The sequence below is a fragment of the Anolis sagrei genome, chromosome 2 (assembly GCF_037176765.1).
Source record: "Anolis sagrei isolate rAnoSag1 chromosome 2, rAnoSag1.mat, whole genome shotgun sequence".
Taxonomy (NCBI): Eukaryota; Metazoa; Chordata; class Lepidosauria; order Squamata; family Dactyloidae; genus Anolis; species Anolis sagrei.
Genome location: NC_090022.1, coordinates 4,345,989 through 4,365,939, shown reverse-complemented (window position 1 = coordinate 4,365,939; position 19,951 = coordinate 4,345,989). Strand labels below are relative to the sequence as shown.

At 41.7% G+C, this 19,951-nt stretch overlaps 1 protein-coding gene across 4 annotated transcripts in view; it reads right to left on the bottom strand.

The window, feature by feature from the left end:
* The window catches only part of LOC132765831 (uncharacterized), a 66,675-nt gene that overhangs the window by 44,588 nt on the left and 2,136 nt on the right, over positions 1–19,951 (bottom strand). For 3 of the 4 annotated variants that reach the window (XM_067464997.1, XM_067464998.1, XM_067465000.1), the window contains exons 2-9: positions 17,112–17,219; positions 14,987–15,107; positions 12,431–13,126; positions 10,444–10,581; positions 9,013–9,702; positions 7,799–7,954; positions 4,366–5,025; positions 1,573–1,707 (exon numbers count right to left, since the gene is read on the bottom strand). In XM_067464997.1, the coding sequence (XP_067321098.1) occupies positions 1,573–1,707; positions 4,366–5,025; positions 7,799–7,954; positions 9,013–9,702; positions 10,444–10,581; positions 12,431–13,126; positions 14,987–15,107; positions 17,112–17,219 (2,704 nt within the window). The remainder of the gene's footprint in view (positions 1–1,572; positions 1,708–4,365; positions 5,026–7,798; positions 7,955–9,012; positions 9,703–10,443; positions 10,582–12,430; positions 13,127–14,986; positions 15,108–17,111; positions 17,220–19,951) is intronic. The other variant, XM_067464999.1, reaches the window with a different exon arrangement.

Here is a 19,951-nt window from a genome sequence, read left to right as displayed (position 1 = left end):
GGACTTTACTCTCTGGCCTATAACAATAACAATCTACTACACAAATGAACATGACTGAAACCATCTTGAATTACATTATTAACACATTGAAAAACATATATGAAATAACTGCAATTATCCTGACACATATTACATCTGGTTTTAAGGGAATTTCATAACTGCAACAGAATAATAATAATAATAATAATAATAATAATAATAATAATTGAAGGAAAAGTTGACAAGGAGAAGACCTGGTGATGGTTCATGAATGGAACCCTGAAGAAGGAGAGAGAAGAAGGCCTGATTCTTGCAGCCCAGGAGCAAGCCATCAGAACAAAGGCCATTAAGGCCAGGACTGAAAAATCAGCGGATGACCCAAAATGCAGACTGTGCAAGGAAGCTGATGAAACCATGGACCATCTCCTCAGCTGCTGCAAGAAAATAGCATAGACGGACTACAAACAGAGGCACAACTCTGTGGCCCATATTGTTGCAACCCAGAGCAGGAAACTGGACCCTCAGACACAATCCACAACACTTGACTTCAGGAAAAACAATATTTTTTTCTTGAAGAAAGATGAGTACAAAAATAGAGGAAATATGCAAGGTAAAAAGCCACAATAAAAATCAGCAACAAGAAATGTCCATGAACAAGATCAAAAACCCACAGTAACACTGCTAAATCCTGGAACCTGTTAGCAATTCACTAACCGTACTTGAAGCAACTAGGAAGCCTCTTAGGAATAAGGCCACTGGAATCAGGAGACCTGCCAAGGATGATGCTTAAATCTGGAACGATGCCTGGTCTGAAGATGCATCCAGGTGTGAGATTCTTAAGGCCGAGAAATCTATGACACGCCTGCTGGCTTTGTTTGCATTTCTCTCAGTCTAGCTGACCTTCGTAAACTTTGAGATTCTCCCCTGCTCTGCAAAATCTGCCCTCTCCTATCCTCATTAGAGAGCCCAGGTTTCAGATTCTCTGGAGAGCTAAGACTGGGAGGAAAAGGGAGTGAAAGTTCACCGCTTGACTCTGAAATATTCTCATGAGTATTTGGACTTTCACTTTCCAAGGCTGCAGGAGTTTCACTACACAAACTCTCATCTTCTACATTGTCCTCAGAATCAACATCATTGGCATCAGGAAATACAATCAGAGAATCAGGTTCAGGTTCATACACAGGCTGAACCCCAACACATATTATTCACTGGAACTTATGTCACAAGTACCACCTGCCAGCAGCAAAGAACTAGTGGGGACATAAACCTGCAAAGGGAGTGGAAAATGAACACGCAAACTTTCGAATCCAAACTGACAAAGTTTTGGAACACAATACACCAGACATCACGATTGTGGTCTTCGTTACAAGTTGTTCCATTTCTTAATAGCAGATACTGACTTCGAAGAAGTTTTATTTTCAGTGTTTCCCAGATTCTTAAGGTCTTGTAAGATTTCTAAAAGAGTTTATTCCTACGTGTTTTTAAATGATTTCTGTAACATAACAAAACCATTTAAAATTCTAACTGGAAGAAAGGATTGCTTTGCATTTCTCCATAAGAACATTTTTCACTACAGTTTAAATAAAATGTTACCTGCTTCTGGTTCTCCAACATCAGTCTCTTCGTCTCCTCCAAAAAGCGTTTGCACAGGTGTGGGTTGTGGTGATTCTGAAAGGGCTGGAGACACCAGAACTATATTCATGTCGAATTCCTCTTCAGCCGATGCCTCTGCAGAAAATTAGAACTCTTAGATATACATCTCTGTGTATTTTGATTTCAAAAACCAAAGTTAGATTAAATACTTGCCCCTTGAAATGTGGGAATAAAGAGATAAAATAACTTGATTTGCTTTGAAGGGTAACAATGGAATTTTTTTATTATTTATTTATTTACTCCATTTATATACCGCTTTTCTCAGCCCTCGGGCAACTCAAAGCGGTTTACGGTAGCAAAATTCAATGCTTGAACATTATAAAACAGATTAAAACTGGTATTACGGAAAAGAGAGGAAATGGGAAATAAAAGGGAAATAAAAGAAGCAATAATTGAATGTGCACAAGCAGTAATAGTATTAGGGTGGAAAGATAAATCAAAATGGACAATAAATAAATGGTACCATTATATGGTGGAACAAATGGAATTTGAAATTATGAATGTGAAATTAAATGATTTAAAAATCAATGAAAATCGAATAAGAGAAATGGAAGATAGATGGACAAGGGTAATGAACTATATTATGAATCATTCTGGAGATCAAGTCATAAGAAATAAGATACAAATGCTATATAGCATACAGGATGGAAATGTATAAAGATAAAGAAATAATGATTGTCTCAAAAAGAAATGAATATGTGAAAGATAATAATCCTCATGTTGGTGGTGGGAATTGTAAATGTTTTGTGTGTGCAAGGTATGTATTTTCTATATTGTAAAAATAAAAAGTCGGGGGGGGGGGGGGACAGATTAAAACCATTAAAAACCATAGCATCAATATACGAACATTAAAAAGTCAATTACATAACTCATGGTGTCTCTTAGTTAAAATCAAGATCCAATCTCATCATCCAGTCATTCTGTCCCAATATTTGTTACACTGCCTTTTCACATGCCTGCTCGAACAACCAGGTCTTAACCTGCCTACAAAATGCTAACAGAGAAGGGGCCAATCTAATAATAAATTGGAAACAGAAATCCAATTTAAAAAAACAATGTTTTGTTACAGAAAGTCGTAGCAAGATCAAGAGTGTGTTAAAGAAAATCCTTATGATGTTAATTATTATGTGCAGCTGGTAATGTAGGTCAGCCAGCAAGTTTGGACCACACCCGATAGGGTATAACTGTATGGATTTTAGAATACAGTTTGGAGAAGCAATATGCTACTCTGAGGAAGAGAAGCAATGTGTTGTAATACTGCTATGCTCTAATAGCAATGCTCTTTGCTATGGTGGAATAGCTATTTACTCAAGGTTTATGTTTTGCTCTCTCATTTGAATTAAGATGAAGAAGCCTTATTCTGTGTTACTTACAAGGACTATGGAAGTTTGTTGCATTGTTTGATTTTGTAAGCCACACTGCAAGTTTATGCCTCTGCTGATAAGAGTAAAGTTTTTCTGTCCCTTTTTCCTCTTGCCTGTGTGTCTTTTGCATGGGACTTGGCTAAAATCCGCTTCTGCACAACATGTTTCCCATCTAAATGAGGAATTAGTGTAATCACAGATATGAGACCTTATAATGAATGGGTAGCCCATCACCAACTGGTGTTTTGCTATTCTGATAATATGTTTTTGAAACATAGTATTCATAGGGTTGTTGTTCTGTCACACACTGGGCCTGTAAAAATTGTCTTTTGAAATAGGACATGCACCTTGTGCCCAGTGGGAAGCCAGGGCGCCACGAAAGAGGCCCTCAAGGATTTTCCTGAAGAAATGGTCTTTAGATGGCTTGAAAGGTTAAACAACGTCCTTTATTATTGAACAAATTAAACAGATATTTCTCAAATCTTCAATGAGTCAAACAAATGCTTCAAGGCTTTAAATCAACCGGTGGCTTCCTTAATCTTGTCCAGAAGGGACAGGCAACTGTCTTCATTAACTGTTCTTATACTTTGACAGGAAAATCCTTCTTTTAACCTCTCCCAGGCTGTCTATTATCTAAGCTTTACTGATGTGGGAACTACAACCGGATCCAAACTGCGTCTTGGGCACCGAGTAAACCTACCAGCAAAGGCTTGGATATTCTCCAGCTGGAGTTCTTTGGGTCTGTAAGGCTGTTTTCCCTCCGGAAATTCTCAAGAACTTTCAGGACTGTTTCCCTCAGATGCTGTAAGGCTGTGAGCTCCCTGCCAGAGCTTTGGGACTGTTTTCCCCCGGAATTCTTAAGAAGTGAAGCTTTTCTGCGGGTGAAGCTACTCCACATCCTATAGCTTGATTTCCTTCTGTAAGACTAACTAAAATGGTTCCCTTCCCTTCCCATGTCCCTGGGAGAAGGGGCGGATCCAAACTTAACAATGATAGACAGGTGGCTTGCCCTATGACTGCAAACCAAAGGAAGCCACCTTTTTGCAGAATCCCTGAAACTTTGGAATGCATGCAAACACTTAATAGAAAGAAAATAACGTTGGAGATCCTGGTACAGACGTACCAGCACAGTTGTTGTAGGTTTTTTGGGCTATATGGCCATGTTCTAGAGGCATTCTCTCCTTAGGAGAGAATGCCTCTAGAACATAGCCATATAGCCTGAAAAAAACCTACAACAACCCAGTAATTCTGGCCATGAAAGCCTTCAATCATACATAGTATTCATAATAGAAAATGACATGATTTCAAAAAAGATACAAAAATACGCATAGAGACCATTACTTTCTGGATTAAAGTCAATCACATATACCTTCAGTGGCAATCTGGGCATCAAGTAGTGATGGGGACAGTCCGATGGATTCCCGAGAGCAAGTTTCTTCAGCTTCCAGAACGGCTGCTGCTTCTCCTTCTTTGTTTCCTTGCACCCAGCGTATTGGCAAACTTTGAGATAATCTCGCTGGTTCTGTGCTGGCATCTCTCTGCAAAATAACTTCCAATTCTTTGTAGAACGGGCAGATTCTTGGAGCATTTCCAGATATGTTGTTATGGGCGAGGACCTCCGTAAATGTTAGTTGCATCATTTTGGCCCTTGTCCTGCATTCCTCCGCGTTTCTGTCATGCCCTCTTGACCTCATTTCAGTAGCAATTTCCTCAAATATCTCGCTATTCATATGCTGCAAGGCGTCTTGAAATTTCTCCTGTCCCCATATATCTAAAAGGTCACGGATTTCGTCCAGTTTCCACATAATATCTTTTCCCTTTCCCCCTTTCTGGACTTCTTGTTGTCTATCTTCATCCTTTCCTTCAGGGAGGCACTCTAGGAAGTTGCCAGTGGAATGCTGGGGAATCCTATTAACGAATCCTCTTTTGCAAAATGATGTTGAAATGTCTTGTGAACAGTACTGTGAAGTACCAGAGTGAAGTAATCTTTCATAGCGATCCTGTTGAAGTGCTGTTTTCTGATTGATGCCTGGAAATACAATTGACATTTCTCATGGGAAAGGGAAACAATGCAATTTCTCTTGGCTCCAATATCTGTCAAATCAGAACTTATTACAAAGTGTTGTCTGAATAAGAAAGGTTTTTTTAAGACGAAAACATGTCCACTTACCCTTCTGTCATCTCTATTCTCATGTTGGGATTAGAGACATACAGTGGAAAATGAGGAATGTATAAAGTTGGATTCGTTTAGCTGAGGGTAGTGTAGTTATTACCATGGTTCTAAATGGTTCTAAAGTACTTACAAAACTAAAGTTCTGGTGGTGAAAATTTCAGAACTCTAACAAAACTCTCAAAATTTCATAATAAATGGCAGTTCCTAATTGGTTCTGTCATTAATATCACCAATAATGAAATAATAATTAAATTTTGAAAGTTTTGTTAGAGTTCTGAAATTTTCACCACCAGAACTTTAGTTTTGTAAGTACTTTAGAACCATTTAGAACCATGGATTGCCCAAGCCTAGTTATTACTGTTGAAGCTGTTTGCAATTTATAATGTAGATTTCAAAGTATGTATGTATGTATGTATGTATGTTTAAAATGCAGTAGCTATGTGCCGAGGGTAATGTATTCCTGTGTGGAAAGGGTTAACTGAACCATGGAGGGAACGGCATTCCTAGAGAGGTCATAAATCAAGTGTATAGAACAAATGGACACAGCGTCATGTGTCGTACCTTATACGTCACTCTGGAATGCAAGAGGTGTGGACTAGTACTGATAGCCGTTTGTGTGTTCGAGGTGTTACGGTCGGACAGAAAAGAAGCAAAGTTTTAAGATGTGCTGAGTGATACCAGGTGAGAGACTCCCCCCCTGGGCACACAGAGGACTGGGCGTCTTGGAAGGCACTGAACAGACTGCGCTCTGGCACCATGAGATGCAGAGCCAATCTTAAGAAATGGGGCTACAAAGTTGAATCCACGACATGCGAGTGTGGAGAAGAGCAAACCACTGACCACCTGCTGCAATGCAACCTGAGCCCTGCCACATGCACAATGGAGGACCTTCTTGCGGCAACACCAGAGGCACTCCAAGTGGCCAGATACTGGTCAAAGGACATTTAATCAACTACCAAGTTTGCAAAATTTGTGCTTTTTTAATCTGTTTGTTTGTTTTGTTCTGTTAGAAATGTAATAAAATGGTATGGTTGCTGATGACACGATAAATAAGTAGCTTCTAATGTATATAGCTATAGTAGCCTCTAATGTATATAGCTGTAAAATAAAGTAGCTTATAGCCTAAGGTGGCTGTGATGATCGTGTTTCCTGCCTTGCTGTGCAGCTGATGACACTGACAATTACTGCTATAGAGATACAAAGGGTAGTAATGCTTTTAAAACTAATCCATATCTGAAATTTACCTTGTTATCATTATCAAACGTTGTCGTGTATTTCTGAACGCCAGCATTGCATCAAACCCAATCCCCTGGGTTGTGGTCACGCCTCAACCCTTCTTTTCTGCATAGGAGCTCCATGATGGACGAATCGTTATGATTAAGATAAATGCAGTTCTCCTTTGAATGGATACCCTTAGTGCATTAGTTCATGGATTTAGAACATGTGATACCATAACAGTAACTGAAAAATATCTTTGAAATCTAATTTATTTTAAAATGAAGTGTAGTAATTACCCTGAAAACCCTTTAAAAATAGCACTATGGTGAAAAGGGAGGTTTCAAAAACGCAAGACAACATTTCCTGTCTAGGGGGAGCATTTATTGCCCTGGAGACTACATATTACAATTATCAACATGCTAGTACTGTAATTGTTGCACTCCAGGTCAGGAAAAAGCTCTCTGACTTTAAAACACACCACACGAAGTGTGAAGAAACAAATCTTCTTTTATTGAAGCGTAGTAAACAGCTAGAAGAAATAAATGCTTGTAAAAAAATAAGAAGGTTCAAAAAAATAAGCCAATAAAAAGCTGTAACACAAAACAACGTCCACACAAGAAATAAAAGCAATTCAATGCAGTATTAATCCAGACAGGAATCAAACAGGATGTAAAGACAATCCAAAAGGCTAAAAACTCCACAGGAATAAGACCCCTTGAACAGGATTTCCATGACACATGAACTTGGTTTCCAAACGATGCCTGATCTAACAGGTTTCCCCTTGAGGCAAACCTTATATCCCAAAACTCAGAAATTGGTTTCACTTTCCCCCATATTTACTCCTTAACAGACAAAGCCTTTGACAGTGACGTAAACACTGAGTTTGCTGTCGATCCTGGCTAAACTCCAGTCGCCTATTCTTCTGCTCCCTCTCTGGCTTCTCATTAAAATTCCCAGGTGTTAGATTCCAAACCCAAATCTTGAGAGCTCACAGAGAGAGGGAGTGAACTATCATTGCTAGGCCCAGCAGGAATATTCTCATGAGAAACTGCGCTTTGCACTGGGGCCTCTCTGTCATTGTCTGCCTGAAAATCATTGACCAAACCATCTCAATCTTGTCCCTCAACCTCAGCACCATAATTTCCCACATCAGAATCCTGAAACACAAACACAGGCTGATTCCCAACAGTAATGTCATTATGGTTTAAGTGAGTTTTTTCATTTCCGAATACAATATATTGGCGTAATTTCCAGTGGTTTCCGATTCTGCGCCTTCCATTATTTCAAAGGGAGTTTATTTCTGTGTTTTTAAATTATTTCTGTAACAAAACCATTTAAAATTCTAACTGGAAGAAAAGACTACTTAACAACTTGCAGTAAGAACAATTTAAATAAAATAACTTCCAGTTACCTGCTTCTGCTTCTCCAACTGAATGTGCTGGAAGGCTGACAACCATCTTTTCCTGGCGTCCATAAGGCGTTTGCACGGGTGTGAACTGTGGAGATTCAGTAACGGCTGGAGAAACCATGACGATATTCACGCCAAATTCCACTTCTACTGCTGACACTACAAAATAATAGGACTAAGTTACACATCTCTGTGTATTTTGATTCAAAATATATAAAAATTGTAGTAAGTAGCTGCCCAGGTTCAAAATAAGAGTAATTACTTAATCATTGACACATGGGAGTAAAGAGATAAAATAATATGGGAGCAGAAATCAATTTCAAAAGACTTAATTTCCCCCCTTTAAATGAGGAATATGTCATATTAATATAATATGTAGATTTGATGTCAGCGTGCTGGAAGAAGCAAAGACCACCAGCACTGAAGTGATGGTCCTCCACCATCAACTCTGCTGGACCGGCCACGTTGTCCAGATGCCTGACCACCGTCTCCCAAAACAGTTGCTCTACTCTAAACTCAAGAACGGAAAAGGGAATGTTGGTGGGAAGGAAAAGAGATTGAAAGATGGGCTCAAAGCCAACCTTAAAAATTCTGGTATAGACACTGAGAACTGGTAAGCCCTGGCCCATGAGCGCTCCAGCTGGAGGTCAGCTGTGACCAGCAGTGCTGTAGAATTTGAAGAAGCACAAATGGAGGGCGAAAGAGAGAAATGTGCCAAGAGGAAGGTGTGTCAAGCCAACCCCGACCAGGACCGCTTTCCACCTGGAAATCAATGCCCTCACTGTGGGAGAAGATGCAGGTCAAGAATAGGGCTTCACAGTCACCTACAGACCCACCCTGGTGGATTATCCTACTTGGACAATGAGCAATCGCCTAAGCCTAAGTAAGGTTGTGGATTCAATGTAGTTACATGGAATCTTGATGTCTGTGTGTCTAAATGTTCTGTAAAAGTTATGATATCCTGTCTCTTACTGGAAAATTGCAGTAAAAAGATGCTATCCTTTAAAGTGAATGAAAAGTTATTCATAACAAAGGAGTGTAACCACAGGTATGGTATCTTCTATTTAGCCGGTAGCCAGTGACTAACTGGTGCCTGCAGTCCTGAGAGTAAGTTCTTGAAATGTACTACTTATAACAGAAAATTCCATAATTTAAAAAATGATACGATAATACACTCAGAGACCATTACTTTCTGGATTGAATTATATCACATATACCTTCTGTGGCAATCTGGGCATCGAGTAGTGATGGGGACATGCCGATAGATTCCTGAAAGCATGTTTTCTCAACTTGTGGACCTGCTGATGCTTCTCCTTCTTTGTTTCCTTGCACCCAACGTATTGGCAAACTTTGAGATGATCTCGCTGGTTCTGTGCTGGCATCTCTCCGTAAAATAGCTTCTAATTCTTTGTAGAATGAGCAAGTTTTTGGAGTATTTCCAGATATCTGGTTATGGTCGAAGACCTCCTTAAATTTTAGCCGCATCATTTTGGCCTTTGTCCGGCATTCCTCCGCGTTCCTGTCGTGCCCTCTCGCCCTCATTTCAGCCGCAATCTCCTCAAACACCTCAATATTCCTGTGGACCCCCTGCAGGGCATCTTGGAATTTCTGCTGCCCCCATATATCTAAAAGGGCACGGATTTCGACTAGTTTCCACAAAATACCCTTTCTCTTTTCCTTTTTTTGGGCTTCTCGTTGTCTATCCTCATCCTTTCCTTCCTTTTGTCCAGCTGTTCTCACTGAAGGAGAGCATTCTGGGAAATTGCTGGTAGAATGCTGGGGAATCAAATTAATCAATCCTTTTTCACGTAATGATGTTGAAATGTCTTGTGAACGGTAATGTGAAGTACCGAAGTAAGATAATCTTTCGTAGCTATCATGATGAAGTGCTGTTTTCTGACTGAGGCCTGGAAAACAAAGAAAAGGGAACTTCTGCAAGAAAGTAACACCAATCAACCTGGCAGGTCTTGTTTTCAGGAAATTCCCTAAGAACCACCAAAAGAACATTTTTTATTATCTTTCTGAAATAAATATGACAATATTTATTTATTGATTTACAATAAATATAAATAAATATCTATATCTATATCTATATAATAAAAGCGATTGTTTGTATGTATGTATGCGGAGGGCAGACGTAGGTGTATGTGGCAGCTTTCTGATTGGTTGCCACTGTGGTATTATTTGCATATGGCCTCTGATTGGCCAGCGTCAACATTCCAACATTCTGAGGTGACAGAGAGAGGAGAGATAAAGGCCTGAGGCTGTGGCAGCTATCTGATTGGTTGCCACTGCGGTACAATTTGCATATGGTCTGATTGGCCAGCCTCAATATTCCAACACTCTGAGGTGACAGAGAGAGGAGAGGTCTGAGGCTGTCAGGAATGGTTGGAGTTAAAGTCCAAAACACCTTCTGGCCCCCAACAATGACAGAACAAGACCAAACTTGGCACACAGTCCCCCCAAGACCCACTCAACATCCTGGTGCAGTTTGAGGGAGGATGGACCATGGATGACGGGACTTGCAGTACTTTAACTCACTTCCTTAGAGCACTGTGGCCCACACCAATGACAGATCAGGATCAAACTTGGCACTAACTGGTAGGAACTGTTTTGACTACAGTTTAAATAAAATGCCTAACAGTTACCTGCTTCTGCTTCTCCAACTGGATAAGCCTGAAGACTGACATCAGTCTTTTCATCTCCTCCAAAAGAAGGTCGCATAGGAGTGGATTGTGGAGAAACCAGAACTATATTCACATCAAATTCCCCTTCGGCCGCTGCCTCTGCAGAAAATTCAAGCTCTAAATTATAAATCTGTGTATATTTTTATTTGAAAAACTAAAGTTAGCTTTCGACAGTACATTAAAGTTAGGTGACTTGCCCCTTGACATAAAGAGTTAAAATACTGTGTTTTGATAATTTTCCCCCTTTAAATTAGGATTGAGTGTAACTATAGGTATTATTTATTTAGAACATTTATACCCCGTCCTTCTCAACCTCCGAATACGAACTCAGGACGGCTTCCAACAGGCAACCATTCAGAGCCGATACAATATAAAATATATCATAACATACAACCATATACATTAAAACAGTTATAAATATACATTAAAATGTTTGTCAGGTTCATCATTGAAATCATCATCATAGAAGCTTTTAAACAGAGGGTGGATGGCCATCTGTCAGGGGTGCTTTGAATGCAATATTCCTGCTGCTTGGCAGAATGGGGTTGGACTGGATGGCCCATGAGGTCTCTTCCAACTCTAGGATTCTATTATTCTATTATCAGTCCGTTGCAGTCAAATAAAGTCTTATCTTCACCAGTAGATCGGTCTATTCTGCAAACTCTTGATTCCATAGCCAGGATTTAAGTTCCTTCCAGAAGGTCAGGAGGGAAGGGGCAGATCTAACCTCATTAGGGAGGGAGTTCCACAGCCGAGGGACCACAACGGAGAAGGCCCTGTCTCATCCCCACCAAAAGCTACTGCGATAGTCGTGGGACCGAGAGCAGGGCCTCCCCAGATGATCGTAAGATCCTTGGAGGTTCATAGAGGGAGATATGCTAGGACAGGTAAACTGGGCTGGAACCGTTTAGGGCTTTATAGGTTAAAACCAGCACTTTGAATGTAAGTATTAGTTCTAAAGTGTTGAGTAATCTGTAAGTAAGAGTTCATTGGTGAAAGCAATTAAGGTTATGCAAGAGATAGGCTGCAGCTGGGTGTTTCTGGATGTAATGAGCGAGCCTTAGAACTGATCTTTGGGAGAAAAGTATTTGTCATATTTTGGTGGTGAATGCTGCTGGTTTTTCCCCAGGTCTCTAGATTTTTGGTATCCTGACCTGTCTCCTGAAATCCTGGAACCTTGAATCCTTAGACTGGCTTTCGACTATGGTATAGACTCTTGATCCCTGGACTTTGTTTACTGAATTCTCGGCATTTGACCACTGGACTATACCCTTTGACTACAGAGTTATCTTGAACCTACAACAGTGTTTGCTGTTTTTGTTTATTCTGTGGCTGAGTGCTATCTTTATGTTTTATATTTTGGACTATTAAAACAGCCAGAAAGTCAGTGCTGTTTTCATAGAATCATAGAATCAAAGAGTTGGAAGAGACCTCATGGGCCATCCAGTCCAACCCTATTCTGCCAAGAAGCAGGAATGTTGCATTCAAATCACCCCTGACAGATGGCCATCCAGCCTCTGTTTAAAAGCTTCCAAAGAAGGAGCCTCCACCACACTCTGGGGCAGAGAGTCCCACTGCTGAACGGCTCTCACAGTCAGGAAGTTCTTCCTCGTGTTCAGATGGAATCTCCGTTTTAATTAAATTGTTTTATACAAACTGGGTTTTTGTTTGGTTCATCTCTGCCTCTGAATATGGCAGAGCCCTGGCATTGTGACAGTAAATATGAAAAGAGAAATCAAATTTAAAAGACTTCATTTCCCCCTTTAGATTAGGAATGAGGAAATGAAGTCTTTTAAAATTGATTGATGCCAGGGCTCTGCCTTATTCAGAGGCAGAGACGAACCAAACAAAACCCCCGTTTGTATAAAACAATTTAATTTTTTTTTAAAACTATACGAGAATATACATAGAGACCATGACTTTCTGGATTAAATGCTACAACATATACCTTCTGTGGCAATCTGGGCATCAAGTAGTGATGGGGACAGTCCGATGGATTCCTGAGAGCATGTTTCTTCAACTTCCAGAACGGCTGATGCTCCTCCTTCTTTGTTTCCTTGCACCCAACGTATTGGCAAACTTTGAGATAATCCCGCCGGTTCTGGGCTGGCACCTCTCAGCAAAATAGCTTCTAATTCTTTGTAGAACAGGCAAGTTTTTGGAGCATTTCCAGACTTCTTGTTATGGGTGAGGACCTCCTTAAATTTTAGTCGCATCATTTTGGACTTTGCCCTGCATTCCTCCGCATTCCTGTTGTGCCCCTTTGCCTTCATTTCAGCAGCAATATCTTGAAACACCTCAATATTCCTGTGCATCACTTGCAGGGTGTCTTGATATTTATGCTGTCCCCATATAACTAAAAGGTCACGGATTTCGGCTAGCCTCCATATTTTACCTTTTCTCTTTTTCTTTCCCGTTTTTTTAAAGTCTCGTTGTGTATCCTCTTCCTTTACTTCCTTTTTTCGAGCTGTTCTCACTGAAGGGGGGCATTTTTGGAAATCGGTAGCGGAATGTTTGGAAAATATTTTAATGAATTCTCTTTCACAAAATGATGTTGAAATGTCTTGTGAACAGTAATGTGAAGTACCACAGCGAGGTAATCTTTCGTTGCAATCCCGCTGAAGTGCTATTTTCTGATTGAAATCTGGAAAACGAAGAAAAGGGAAGCAATGTAGAGTTCAGCAAGGAAGTAACACCAACCAACATATCAGATTTGGTTTTAAGGGGCCGAAGGTCACGCAATGGGTCAGCTGCTGAATGCTGACCTGAAGGTTTGCAGTTCAAATCTGCAGGATGGGGCGAGCTCCCCGTTAGCCCTTCCTCCTGCCAACATAGCAGTTCAAAAACATGCAAATGTGAGTAGATCAATAGGTACCGCCTTGGCGGGAAAAGGCAAAGAGACGGTCTATGCAGCTGGGTGTTTCTGGATATAAGGAGCTAACCTTGGGACTGATCTTCAGGAGAAAAGTATTTGTCTTATTTTGGCTGTGGATGCTGTTGGTTTCCCCCCACATTTGTGGATTTTTGGTATCCTGACCTGTCTCCTGAACTCTTAGAAACCTGGAACATCGAATCTTTGGACTGGCTTTGGACTCCAGTATAGACTCTTGATCCCTGGACTTTGCTCATTGAACTCTCGGCGTTTGACCACTGGACTGGATCTTTTGACTACGGAGTTATCTTGAACCTACAACAGTGTTTGCTGTTTTTGTTTTGTATTTTGGACTATTCAAACAGCCAGAAAGTAAGTGCTGTTTCAATTAAATTGTTTTATACAAACTGGGTCTTTGTTTGGTTCATCTCTGCCTCTGTAAAAGCAGAACCCTGGCATCGTGACAGAATACCCATGAGATCGAAGATGGCACCACACAATTACTTGCTACTTTGTGGTTCGCTTTTCGCCGACTCGCTGTTTCGCTGTTTTTAAATATTAATGTAAAATATTTACATTACATTATTTACGCGGTGGTGGACAGAGAGCAGCTCCGCCTGGCAACCCACGGGCCTCAGAAAGAGAGCCTGGTGTGCGGGCAAGGCCTGAGGCGCGGTGGGGAAGGCCCGCTGCTCACGAAGTGCAGCCTACTGCACAACCATGGTTCTGGAAGTGGTTTCGGAGGTGTTTATTGGGTGGACTTGCAGCGGAAGCGGGTAAGGAAGTGTGAGACTGCGCATGCGCACTTCTTATATATGCCCAATAGAAGTGAGATAAAAGGTTTTCCCCTGACATGACGTCCAGTCGTGTCTGACTCTGTGAGTTGGTGCTCCTCTCCATTTCTAAACCCGAAGAGCCGCCATTGTCCATAGACACCTCCAAGGTCATATGGCCAGCATGACTGAATAAAGCGCTCTTACCTTCCCACCGGAACGGTACGTATTGATCTATTCACATTTGCATGTTTTCGAATTGCTAGGTTGGCAGAAGCTGGGGCTGACAGCGGAAGCTAACACCGCTCCCCGGATTCGAACCTGCGACCTTTCAGTCAGCAAGCTTGGCAACTCAGCACTTTAACCCACTGCGCCACCGGGGCCTCCGCTTTCTAAAAGTTGCTGCTCAACTAAAGTGACTGAAGGATTTTGTTTATAAGGTAAAGGAAAAGGTTTTCCCTTAAATACTAAAATAATGTATAAATATTAAAATAAATATAGCATTCCTACTTCACAGATTTTCACTTTTCGCAGATGGTTCTGGAATGTGATAAATGAGGGAACACTGTATATCATCTGAAATCAATGTGAAAATGGTTTCCTCTCTGAAACATTAGAAGTCTATAATAAGCCTTTTCCTCCAAAGCCACAAGTGTCATGGTTCCTTACGATGGAATCCTAGAATTGGCAGTTTAGTGAGGCCTGTTGAGATAACTCAACAATGAATCACTAACACATAAATCCCAAGACTCCATTTGATGTTTTCATGTCAATTACAGTAGGATCATAGCAATGTGATGGTGTTGTTTGAAAGGGAACCAAGCCTCCATAGGAAAGGAAATGGATGTAAATTCCTTACTCAGGCAGGTGACGTTCTCATAGGTCTCGATCATGACCTCCTCATACAAGGCCCTTTGGTTCTTGTCCAGCAACCTCCATTCGTCCTCTGTGAAATATATGGCCACATCCTTAAAGGTCACCTGCAACAGAAAATAGCTCTCATAAGGAAAATGACGGGCTCCCACATCAACAAAGGAGCTCAGCCAGAGCTACAGTACATGCAAATCTACTGCTTCAATTAACAAATCATAGTCATCTAGGATCTTTAGACCCACGTCTTAAAGTATATAAGGCTAAGCATTGGGACTGTGATGTCAGCTGCATTCAGATCACTTCTGACCGAAAGGTCATGAGTTCGAAGCCAGCCCGGGTCGGAGTGAGCTTCCGACCAATTGTGTAGCTTGTTGTCAACCTTTGCAACCCGAAAGACAGTTCTATCTGTCAAGTAGGAAAATTAGGTACCACCTACGTGAGGGGAGGGTAATTTAACTAATTTACAAGGCCATAAAAAAGACTCCAGCAAAGCATGCAGGGAATGCGGAAGTACTTCATCAGTGTCGCAGATGGACGATGAAAGCGACAGCTCCCCTGGCAGCCAGAAAAATTAAATAGCCTCTGACTATCCATCCATATGTGTTGTGTGTCTCGGGCATTGAATGTTTGCCATATATGTGTACATTGTAATCCGCCCTGAGTCCCCTGCGGGGTGAGAAGGGCGGAATATAAATACTGTAAATAAATAAATAAGGTTACCCCTTATTTCCACACTGATGAAGTACTTTCTACACTGATGAAGTACTTTCCCCATTCCCCGCATGCTTTTGCTGGAGATTTTTTATGGCCTCGTAAATTTGTTAAATTAGCCTCCCCACACATAGGTGGTACCTTAATTTCCTACTTGACAGATGCAACTGTCTTTTGGGTTGCAAAGGTCGACAACAAGCTACACAAATTGGCCGGAAGCTCTCTCCAACCCGGGCTGGCTTCAAACTCATGCGCCACAGTCCCTTTTGCATGGGCTTTGGCTAAAACATGCTTTGCGCAGCACATTTGGCCTGTGGAAGCTGTTCCCCATAAGTCTTATCGAACTCTATTACTCACTGGCACAAATCTAGGGCAGGTCTGTCCTATTGGCAGAAGTTTGGATTTTCAACCTGTATGGTCAAGACCAGGCAAAGGAAACCAAAAGATAGTCTTTCTCTCCTTGACAGTAAAAACAAGGATAGAAACAACTACAAAGTTGTTCCTTAGCAATGTCTGTGTCTCACGATGCCTCAAAACAATAGCTGTCTAAGTCAAGGGTTTGCTTCCTCCAAAGTGGTGGCTCCAGCCCTGCCTCAAACTCAGAAGTTCAATGCTTATCCAGCTATATATCAGGTCTTGCGGAGAGGCCTAAGAGACCCTTCGGAGAAAGTCCAGTCCCACCACCCCTGGCCCTGATTGGTCACAGCAAGATCAAGGTTGCAGGAAGGAAGTGAGAGACTGCAGGACAGACATCTCACCTGCCCAAGGTCTCTAACTTTGCTGACATCCAACCACACATGGTTAAACTCTTGTGCCAACAGGACTGAAAACAGACAAGTCAGAGATTCAAATCTGGGGAGAGCGCGGATGAGCTCCCTCTGTCAGCTCCAGCTTCCCAGGCAGGGACATGAGAGAGGCCTCTCACAAGGATGGTAAAACATCAAAACATCTGGGCAACGTCCTTACAGACGGCCAATTCTCTCACACCAGAAGCGACTTGCAGTTTCTCAAGTCACTCCTGACATGAAGAAAAAAAAAAAGATAGACAAAGCAAAGGAATCTATTCCTGGGAGGCTGGACCAAAGATGGAAAATCTTTCTGCTCTTGGTAGGAACTGTTCAGGACCTCAGTTCTTGTGGGTTTTTTCGGGCTATATGGCCATGTTCTAGAGGCATTTCTCCTGACGTTTCGCCTGCATCTATGGCAAGCATCCTCAGAGGTGAGGTCTGGATGCTTGCCATAGATGCAGGCGAAACGTCAGGAGAAATGCCTCTAGAACATGGCCATATAGCCCGAAAAAACCCACAAGAACTGAGTGATTCCAGCCATGAAAGCCTTCGACAATACATTGTTCAGGACCTCTTTTGCAGACTCCCAAGAAAGAAAGAGTGAGTGTTAACCTGTTCCAAGGACATTGTTCTTGCAACTTCTTCAACCAAAGAAGAATTCGGTGCAGATTCTTCTGTCTCGCTGTGTGTTTGGAGATCATCCACGCCGATTTTTTGGACCTGCAGCAAGTACAAATATTTCCACATATATTTAATACAGTTTTCCATGGACCACCAAAAGACACTAAAATGACACTGAGAGCAAATCAAGCCTGGACTTTCTCTACAAACCAAAATAAGCCTTCAGAGTCCAGTGCTGCAAAAAGACTGAATGGGAAAGTGGGGATGGCTTAATTGCTCCTCTCTGGCCTGCTCCTCTCTGGCATTGTTTCTCCTATGACGTTACACATTCTTCTCAACCCCTTCACAGAGAGAAAACAGATCTGGTTCTGAAGTGGGGGGAAAGGGGCTCCTCGGCAACCCTCTAGGCCTCCTTGCCCATCCCTCAACTTCTGCAGCAAGGGCCTCTCCTTGTGTTTCAATCCCTCTGTTTCACTCCGAGATTCAGCCTGCCTTTCTTCCCTCCCTCCTTCACTGGATTTCACTGCAAGGCTGTTGTGAGAAATATAATAAAACTTTATTTGTATTCCACCTTATCTCCCCGAGGGGTCTCAGGGCGGATTCCAACATAACAATGGCAAACATTCAATGCCTACATAAAACACATGATACTGACCTAAAATCCCAGAAAAAAACCACTTTTAGGTTTTGATGCTAACAGTAGCATTAAAACCTAACATCAAATTGTGTGTTTTCATTAATGGACCAAGACAGAGACATCTCCAGCCCATCCCTTGTTTGGGTATCAGCCAGCACGACAACGACTTAAATCAAGAAATAGTTTTCTAAGATCTACAGAGACACTCACAGGAACACCCCAGCAAGCGAGAGTCCAAAAGTGGCAGGCCCAAACCCAGCACCTCAATCAATGGTTGATACCAAATGAGAGACTCCCCCCTGGGCACACAGAAAACTGGGCGACCTGGAAGGTGCTGAACAGACTGCGCTCTGCAGGTCCATAGCCAGGATTTTGTTTCGGGGGGGGGGGGGGCTGAGTTTGGTTCGTGGGGGGCTGAGTCTGAGTGAAAGAGGGTCTACCCTAGCAAACCTTTTGTATTGTTACCCCAATACCCCCATGCATATGGGATATATTGAGTATAGTGATCAGATTGTGATATGAATAAACATAGCAGTTTAAATAATGCACCAGTAAGGCCTTCTCGCAGACCACCATCAGAATTTCGGGGGGGGGGGGGGCTGAAGATGTCAGCAAAACATTCAAAGACAAAAATGACCAAATCCTCCAAATCCCAAAAACAAATCCACATCTATGTCAAAAATAATAACACATTATACTGCAATAGTACTAGTAACAATGGGAGTCCCTCCCCCAAAACCAATTGTTGCTCTGGGACCAGAGAAAAGAGAGGGGTCCAGGAAGATATTGTAATTATTGTATTGTATATTACTGGTAAGCCGCTCTGAGTCCCCTTCAGGGTGAAAAGGGTGGCATATAAATGTCATAAAAATAAATAAACAATACAATTATATTTTTATGTGTAATCTATATAAATAAAAATGTAATGTTCGTTTGTGGGATTAACATAACTCAAAAACCACTGGGCCAATTGACACCAAATTTGGACACAATACACGTATTAGGCCAACGAGTAACCATAACTCATAAAAACACTGAGAAACACAGCAAAAGAGACTTCAAAAGCCAAAATAATACATTACAACGCATGCACAAAACCACATATATATAAAGAAACACACATATATACACATATACACAAATCATAGAATCCTAAAGTTGGAAGAGACCTCATGGGCCATCCAGACCAACCCCCTGCCAAAAAGCAGGAAAATTGCATTCAAAGCACTCTCGACAGATGGCCATCCAGCCTTCACTTAAAAGCCTCCAAAGAAGGAGCCTCCACCACACTCCGGCGCAGAGAGTTCCCCTGCTGAACGGCTCTCACAGTCAATATGTTCTTCCTAATGTTCAGATAGAATCTCCTTTTCTGCAGCTTGAAACCATTGTTCCACATCCTAGTCTCCATATATACACACATATACACACACAAAGCACATATACACACACTGGGCCACAGCAACGCGTGGCAGGGGATGGTTAGTATATAATATACAATTATCACATTATCATATTATACTATATTATTATATCACAATATATGTAACATATAATACACTATAATATGTTGTACCATGTCCTAAGTTGTAGTATATAGAATCATAGAATCATAGAATCAAAGAGTTGGAAGAGACCTCATGGGCCATCCAGTCCAACCCCATTCTGCCAAGAAGCAGGCTATCCAGCCTCTGTTTAAAAGCTTCCAAAGCTTCCAAAGAAGGAACCACAATCCGGGGCAGAGAGTTCCACTGCTGAACGGCTCTCACAGTCAGGAAGTTCTTCCTTGTGTTCAGATGGAATCTCCTCTCTTGTAGTTTGAAGCCATTGTTCCGCGTCCTAGTCTCCAAGGAAGCACAAAACAAGCTTGATCCCTCCTCCCTGTGGCTTCCTCTCACATATTTATACATGGCTATCGTATCTCCTCTCAGCCTTCTCTTCTTCAGGCTAAACATGCCCAGTTCCCTAAGCCGCTCCTCATAGGGCTTGTTCTCCAGACCCTTGATCATTTTAGTCGCCCTCCTCTGGACACATTCCAGCTTGTCAATATCTCTCTTGAATTGTGGTGCCCAGAATTGGACACAATATTCCAGATGTGGTCTAACCAAAGCAGAATAGAGCATGGGGAACATGACTTCCCTAGATCTAGACACTATGCTCCTCTTGATGCAGGCCAAAATCCCATTGGCTTTTTTTG